We start from the raw sequence: 8,987 nt of genomic DNA on the forward strand, positions 1-8,987 counted from the left end.
GAGAGAGAGAGAGAGGTGAGAGAGTGAGTGTGTGTGAGAGAGAGAGAGAGAGAGAGAGGTCGGTAGAAAGAAGCGAGGGGAAGCCGGAGGGGCGCGGCGTGCTCTCAGCAGTGTGCAGGCAGCCAGTTCATCTGGTCGGGCTGCTGCTGCCTCACGTCAACATAGCACAGCATGCTAACAGCGGCTACCAGCTTGTTGTGGGGGCTTTTATGCAGCGAGCCGCCGGTCGAGCTGCTCCAGGAGATTGTGTGTTTAATGTGTGTGTTGTAAATTAAGTCTTTATCGAAATGCGGGCGTTTTGAGCTGCCCTGTAAGCTGAGTTAATGTTGGTGGTAAAGTAAGGGGGGGGGGGAGGCTAGCTACTACCAACCAGTCTCCAGCCCATCGACAAATAACCCCCCGTTCAGGTATAATGTTACTGACTGCAGGACAGACAGGTGATGTAGCTCATGTTAGGATTATCATGACATCCTTTTCAGCGACAGTGCTTAAAATGCTCAAACGCAACGCATATCAAATGGCGTCTCAAAGCAGCAAAGTAATGGTCACTCACCCTCATGAGTTTAATGTTAGCTTCTCAAGTCAGACACATAGCTAACCTACAGTCTCTATCTTTACGACACCAGCACACTTATTACCTTTTTATATATTTAAATTTGTATATAAATATATAGGAAGTACTAGTGCCAATCATTGCACAACAGTGGTATGTTGATTGATAGGTCTGAACACAGTTTCTCTCAGCAGGTCTTTTGTACATGTACATGCAATGATCATGTCCCATCAACTGCATGTACATTACATTGTTCATTAAAGTCGATCAATGGGAATGACTTGGATTATTTGGTAATGCAGGCAAGATGACTATTTTGCAAGCAGATTGCTCCAGTGGAGTGATTTATAATATTACAATAATCATACATTTAGTAAGAGTCCAAATCAGAAACACTGGCTTTAAAGTCAAATACCTGACAAGCCAGTTTCCTCATCCTCATTCTCAGGCTGGGCTGGTCCAGTGGAGTACCTACCCTCTGTGGAGTAAATGTAGTTTTAGCCAAATTACTCAAATTCAAGATGTGTCTGGCTGCCTCGTGCTGTCTCTGAGATTCAGACTGCACTAGCAGTTCTCGTTATGCCCTTTTTACTAATGGATAACAAGGTGTCACATATGCAGCAGGAGATTTGGTTATTCTCAGTTTTAACACACGTCCATTAGTCTGCATTCACTGCTCTCTGGGTTGGCGTTTAAGGTAATTGATTATGGTTAGGATTAAATTTGCCCCGGTGGCTTTGCTTCATCTCAGTGGGGAAAGTAAAATTCACTGCGGTCAATCTTTAAAAAGGATGGCACGAGATGAGTTTTTCTTTCAATGATGAAATAGATTTGTTTGTATGTTTGACCCAACATTAGTTTTAACATATGCTTTTGAGACATTTTATGGTTTCAAAAGTAGGTGGTAGACCATGTCATGACCGGCTGTAAATGTTGCTTAACTATGTGTTTAGTGAAAGGGGAGTATAGGCTAACTGGTATGTAATGCTTGTATGCATAGGCACACAATAGGAAGACAACAGTTTCACTACTATGAATTAATGAGAAAACGGTAAGCAGAACAAAATAGAGGAACTGTAATGGCATGTAACTCACTTTGCAGTCTTACGAAACTCCATTCTTCCTCGTTCACACTTTGTCCTTTTTCCTTTAGCCTACATCAATGGAGGTGACGTTCTGTCAAGATGTGTTCTTATAGCAGTTTTCACATGGCCAGTGTGCTTTGATATCTCCCCTTCCTGCCTCGTTGTCCGAATAAAACCAGCGAATAGGTCAGCTGTTAAAATGACAAAGCAGTCTTCAGCTGTAAGACAGGTACTGTTTACTCTCTGACCTTCAGGTTATGCTTTTCACAAGCAGTCATGCTCCGGTTTTAGTGGAAATGTTACTGAAGAGATGGCAGTGGGGTCAGTCGGCCAAAGTATACTGTATGTATTTGTGTCTGTGTGCATATGTGCTTGTGTGCTCTACTCCCACCAGGTCATCCTTGTTCAAGCTTAGTGGCAACTTTGCTGTTTTCACTGGCTGTTCCTAAGATTAGCCATACACCATTATTAATAGCCTGTTAAAAAGCTGATCCCGTTGGTGGCTTTTCTTAATTAGGTGTTCACCTAAGCTTAGGTTACCTATCCAAAGCTAGAGGACCAATTTAGACTTCTGTCTTTGCCCTTCTAATCCACCGGTGTAAAACTGACTCATTGTGAAGTTATTGATAGTGCTGTGTTTGAGTAACGTCTGTTTTGCTGTCCTGAATATACAGGTTTTAACTTATCTGGCTTTGATTTGGTAATTGGCTATGTATGTGTTACACAAAACCCCACGCCATGTAATCTGCGTCTGCCTGCCATGTAATGCAAGCGTCTGTGTTACAAAGGTGTTTTGTTATTTGTGAATCAGCGCTGTACCGTCAGCATTGGTTATGCTGAGGAAGTCAATGTTTCATGTTTTTAACCACATAGGAGCCTCAAGTCTGCTTCAGCTACATCCGCTCTGCAGCTCACCCTTCGCTGCCAGAGCCCCCGTTTGAACATGAGGATGTTGATTTGTAAAAGCAAGATTTAAAAGTGAACTGTGTATGTTTGCACGAACATATGCTTAGATTGATTTAAGATTGCTTTTGGCGAAATTAACTTCTTTTATCTAAGGACACTTTTTCCCCCCTTGATTGAGATTAAAAGTAGGAACTTACTCATTGAAATGCATACTATATAATGCATTTTATATAATGTATTTATTATTTTTATTGTAGTTGTCAGGCTTTAGGACTGCTACTTCTCAGTGAGATTGATATTTATAACTGTAGATTAGAAGTAGATAGTTTTTGTAATTAATTAATAATAATTACTTAATTTTTCCTTTAACTTGAGAATGACCATTGTTGTTTGACGCCAGACGAGATAGTTATCATGTTCTTCTCTCTGTGCCGCAGGTGAAGCTAAGAACCTAGGACCAGTCTCAGGTCCAAATCGGCAAAGGGATCTCTGCACCTTTTGCACCATAAGTCTGGATCAGGAGGAGGTGTTCCGCACCAAGGTGTTTGACAAAAGCGTCAGGTAAGCCGGTTAATGGATATTGTAGATTTTATTGTTGATTACGTTCCTTATTCCCTTATTTTCTCATCTGGTTGCAGTTTATAACTGTTAGTGTACTGTAAGGTGTTCATTATGTTAACGTCACAGTAAACTCTGGCTTACATTTTCCTTACATTTCATACCAAGTTACACAAAATGCAACTGGACTACTTAATGATTTAAAGATGTACAAAAGTCATTTTTCAAGGTGGTGTACATGTCTTCAAACAGCAAGTTGACTCGGCAGTCTCAGGAAAGGTCTATGTTTTTATTTGACTGTACCATATCAAGCATATTCTTTGCTCTTTGCTCTGATGTTGAGAACGGGCTAGCTGTCTTCTAATTCACAGTGTTTAATTATTATTGTACTTATCATTTCTCTCATAGAATTGGTGGGATAGTAGTATTTGGGAAACTATGTATTGTCACAAATTAAGAGCAGTTCAAAAGGCTTATATAAAATAGTAGAGGTCATAGAAAGTGTGAAACTACCGGCAGTAATATAGTGTTGATGCACTTGCTGTAATGCAGAGAAACAGGTCCATATCACCAGTTGTGTCACTGAATGTTATGAGTCGTATCAAAGTATTCAATGGTTAGTTTCCCGGAAAGTGTGATACTTAAAGCGGCTCAAAGGAAGAAACCATTAAGCTGAGAAGAAATGATTGCAGTTGTGTAAACACATTTCAGCGTCTTGGTTTTTTTTTTTATCATATGCACACATTGCACACATCATCTGTAGCGAGTAGTGTTGGCTATACAAGAAATCCAAACATATCTGTTTATGAGCAGCTGAAGGTTTCGGGTTCAGTGTCTTATTTGTGTCATTTCCTCCTCAGAGTTAATTTTTGAACTAGTAGTGAACCTTTTTTAAGTTATTGGATGTGTAGCTTAGAATCTGGTCAATCAAGAAAAAAAAGTTAAACCCTCACAGCTTTACAAATACGAGGATTTGCTCCCATTCTCTAAATATAGTGTATAATGTATTGAATGCTGAGTTTCTGACGGCTCATCTTTTGGAACTTAGAGGTCATTCATCATTTTCTTGACACATTACTTTGCTCAGTTTACTGAATAACTGATAGATCAGTTGATTGCAATAATTATTTGTTTTATTCTGTTTATCTAGAATGATGTAAATAAGTTAGGGAGGGCTAGAAAAGAGTCACTGCGACTGTCCTGTTAATGTAACTTGTATCTGCTAATGCAATAGCTGTTCAACTACCATGGTTGCTTAAATTAATATAAAGATAATATATATAATTTTCAGAAACAACATTAAGAACAGGAAAAATGTTATGAAGTTATGCTTACGTGGCTTGATTATCCCCACTTTAATCATTTTTTATTATGAGTGCTTTTGAGAATAGTGTAAGACACAGCTTACTCAACTTAAATCTACAGAATGATATGGCCTAGAGCGTTTAGAGACATTACTGTGCTGCTGTTATTCTTTGTATAATTCACAGTTTGTTTTTTTAGAATCAAAGTCAAAACAAAGCAGAAACACAAATTAAATAATCTGTTGAGGAAATCTCTCATGTGGAAACAGTTATACTAAACTCTGGACCATGTTGGTTGAAAGCTGATCATGTGGGAAATGTCCGGTTTAAAATTCAGTCATCTGATAACAACTTACGACCTGTCAACGTGTGACTCATAGCTGTATGTGTGCAGGGGACCATTTTAGCTGGGAAACATTAAGTGATTCAGAATGAAATTTGCTATTTTACCAATAGCCACATGTTCACAAGCAATAAAGAGAAAAGTGTGGGAGATGGGCACACCAGGAAACCTTTCAGGTTTCTGTCTACATCATTGCACATCTCACTGTAAACACGGGCCTGCCTTCTCTAGGTATTTCACAACAGCCCTTTTTTTTTTTTCTCTCTCTCCTGATTTCGGTGCTGTTCAAAAAGATTTTGCAGTCTCTGAGGAAGTGTGTCCTCCCACGCTCTCCCCTGTCTTTCTCTCTGTGTCACTCTCAACTACCTTAGCCTCTGTTTAGCACATCTTAGTAATCACTCAAATGTGGCCCACTGTGTATTTTTTATTTTTTTTGTTTTTTTTATTTAATGGTGCTTGACTCATGCCTGTTGTATGGGTTCCTGTTTCTAATGGTTTAAAGGCTGTATGGAAGCTCTAATTGCAGCTAATCCCTTAATTAAAGCAGGCATGTTCACACAGTTGTGGTCAAGTGGCTCTACCTTGCATTCTCACATTATATAGAAGCTAGGATGACAACAGAAGGGAAGGTAATGTAGTGGGTGTGTGTTTGAGTGTGCACAGAATAAGGAGGTTACAAGTGCATAATTCCATGTGATGTTGAGGAGGATGTGTGGGTGTACACTGGATGTGTTGGCCAAACCCAGTGCGGAAGTTTCAGGCAAGATATTTCACCATCCAAGATGCATAAATTGTAGAGGAAGGCATCCGTGTAAGGATTGAAGAGCTTTAGGACCAGGTTCTTTCAATGCTCGTAGTGAATATTTATGCAGATATGTTTACATGGCTAATTTCCAGGTCCTGATTAAATTTTTAAAAACGGAGAGAAAAATTCATTACGTCACATGACCCATAAACTCCAGTAATGTTTGACATGCAAACACAGGTCAGGTTATTTTATACACCAAGCAAGTGTCTTCCAGATTGTTTAAATGCAAGCTGCCACTTCATTAATTTGATGCTACATTCTTTTTTTCAGACCTCCAACCTTTTGTAAACTTTAGATTACTTGTAAGAAGAATTCAAAAGACAGGTTGCAGTTTTTACTTAAACATATTAACAGGTAATCCAGCACAGCTGTCTAAGTACTGTTGAGTCTGTTTGGGACAGGTGGTCCATGTGCAGGCAGCACGTACATTGAGGTAGTGCTTAACCTACAATCAGCTATGTCAGATCAAGCTGTCTAGCTTGCGGTCTTGGTCATGAGGTAGTTGTGCTGGCAGGATGCTTGGGCCCTCTGTGTTTGTGCCAGCTCCTACAGGGCAGTCAGTCCTCTGATGAACAGAAGAGATCTAACCACTTAGCTGCTAGCCTACATTATACAGCATTGTACCACATGATCCTTAATGATTGGAGATTTCATGTTCTTCCCCAGTGTCTACATGGGTTTCTTCCTGGTGTTCAGATCCGAAATACAAGTTGAAAGATATACTGGTTTGGTGGATCAAACTTTTAAATTTGCCCATGTTTTTTGTCTACACCTGTCCAGGGTGTACCTGGCATCTAGCTAGGCCTGGATGATATTGCTGAACAAAATGTTCTATATTAAATAAAACTAAATATTTAAAAATATATGTTTTCTTATTTTGATGTGTATCCTGATTTGGCTAATGTTTGAAAAATGACTTCTACAATAATCAAATTGATGTTTAATGCAATGTTCTACTATGAATTACATCAGATGAAACTCACACCCTTTACATATGTAAAACAAAAGTCTCAACAATGAATTATTGTCCTTAAAATCATTCATTTGTAAAAAGATGATGTATCACCACATGATTCCACTGAGAGTCCATATATGACACTGCACAGTGTTAGTAGGTATAGCAGATGGATGGATGTTTATTATTCTATGTGTCTTTACTGGTTTATAATGTAAATGTTAAGGTTGCCATTAGAATAAAGGATTTTCTCAGTAGATTTGCCTGTTGTAAAAATGGCACTTTATCAGCACTTTACTCTCCAGATATTTTTATATATTTTTTTTGTCTTCTTTTGTATTTTCACATTAAATTTGGTTCAGGAACATAACACAAAATGGACATCACAGATAAGTGTTACAGGGCTTGTACACTGTTTTGACTGCATATTGAAAAAGGTTTTGGAGCAAATGGATGGCAAAAGTGACACACAACATAGCAAGAACATTCCCCACAACCCTGATGAGTCATAAGGGCACCCTGTGTTGTCCACCTTCTGCTCAGTCAGTTCATTTCCCAGAAAATTCACAATCCTGTGTGTATCATAGTTCTGCTCAAATAGAATTGATGATGTAGCAGTACATTACATGAGGAATTTTATCACATGATTTTGCTGTACATAATTAGATCAGGCAGATGGCAAGGATGTAGTTTAGGCAATGGTAAATATATAAAGTAGACAAAGTCACTGACTGTAACTGTTTGCAACATGCAACAACACTATACCAGTGGTTTTCAAACTGGGGTCTAGGGGGACACAGGGGCCCGTGAGTGGGTTGTAAGGGGGTCTAAAGGAAGAATGGAATATTTTAGTTTTTCAGCACAGTTTTTGGAAGTTGGAAAAACAAGGAAAGAAATGGTGTTGGCAGTTTTGAGTGATTATAATTTATAGTGATGCTAGTTTGATCATTGAATGGCTATGAGGACTTTTATCTTCAATTTACCAGTAGTCAAGAGCCAACTTTTAAAGCTAAAGTTAAAACTGCGTCTTTAGGATTTTTACTCTTACTATTTTTTTTCCACTTTGTTATAAGTGAATAAGATTTTCAGACTCAATAAAAGACAAAAAAGTGTTGATTTTATTTTTATTTTCCAGTGTAGTATTTATGACACATAGATATTTGAATTGAATTTGAATTGAAATCACCAAAAAAAATTAGTCTTTTAAATTGTATAACACTACAGTGAAGAATCAAGCGTCAGCCTTCATTAATCATTAATTAAGCCTACACGTATGTGTCCCGGTACAAATAAGGCAATCGGGCCATAGCCACTAATCTGGTCACACATTACACCACTTACTGCTCTCTTTCACACTCACATCTTTTTCCCCAGAGGATGCAGCCTTTGCTAATTTAAACCTCTGCCTTTATTTACAGCCCTTTCTACGGAGAGGACTTCTACTTTGAGATCCCACGTCCGTTTCAGTGTTTATCCTTCTATGTTTATGCCAAGATCGTTTTCCAAAGGGAGCTATCTGTTGGTAAGTTGCATTAAATAAGGCATTTACACAAGTATATTTTTCATCTGAATGGATGAGTTGTAGTTAAATGTGTGTGTGTGTGTGTGTGTGTGTGTGTGTGTGTCTCTCCACAGGCAAGGTGTCAATCCGGAAGGATGACCTGTGTAAATACAGTGGGAAGGAGCACTGGTTTAGCCTTCACCCAGTAGATCCTAACTCAGAAGTCCAGGTAATTTAAAAGTTCAATGTTTTATATGATATATACGCGATAAATGGAATGCCCTTTTTTTTCCCCAAATGATCTCTCTTCCTGATTTTACATGCTTGGAACTTGCCACTGACGTTTTTGATAATGAGACTGCACCACTCCCTTCGGGCTCAGGGGATGCATGCTTTCACAACTCGCAGCACCCCAACATAACTAGCAGGAAATTCAATTGCACGTAGTCTCACATTTGCATACAGATAAGATCATTTCCATGTCAAAGTGAGGTTTATTAGTCTCTGTCCAAGCTGGTGTCTTTTTACAGTTTGAAAACCTGTGACACGCTTAATGCTGTTCACCGATTGGCTGCTACTGTAAACCCCCGTCAAGTATCGCAGCAGTCTGATCGCAGAAAATTAAATCTAATACAGAAGGCTTGTGGTCGGCATGTTTTTTGGCTTTTGGCAACCTTCTGCACATTATGAACACTTCAATGTGTATTCTGAGCGTGAATTGTTTGATCACTGTTATGAACGTCGTTATTGTGCCACCTGCGAGATTTAAATTTTCACCTAAACTACCAAATCTGGCTTTAACATATTGTTTCAAAAGACTGGATGAAATTCATGAAGTATTTGTCACCAACTCGCTCCCATCTTTCTTATCATTGAATGTAACTGGTCTGACTGCATACAAGATGGTTACTCAGAATTTGCATGCTGCCTGAATCCATGTCGTCATTGTTTTATACAACCAGTATGTCAACCTG

At 38.8% G+C, this 8,987-nt stretch overlaps 1 protein-coding gene across 1 annotated transcript in view; it reads left to right on the forward strand.

The window, feature by feature from the left end:
* Positions 1-2,981: 2,981 nt before the first annotated feature.
* rasa2 (RAS p21 protein activator 2) overlaps positions 2,982-8,987 on the forward strand; it is a gene marked incomplete at its 5' end in the record, with an annotated part of 25,417 nt that continues 19,411 nt past the window's right edge. Inside the window, 3 exon segments of the mRNA XM_035679848.1 lie at positions 2,982-3,105; positions 7,931-8,034; positions 8,148-8,242. Of these exon segments, the coding sequence (XP_035535741.1) occupies positions 2,982-3,105; positions 7,931-8,034; positions 8,148-8,242 (323 nt within the window).

The sequence above is a fragment of the Morone saxatilis genome, unplaced genomic scaffold (genome assembly GCF_004916995.1).
Source record: "Morone saxatilis isolate NCDOM2014 unplaced genomic scaffold, NCSU_SB_2.0 Contig8, whole genome shotgun sequence".
NCBI classification, from domain to species: domain Eukaryota; kingdom Metazoa; phylum Chordata; class Actinopteri; family Moronidae; genus Morone; species Morone saxatilis.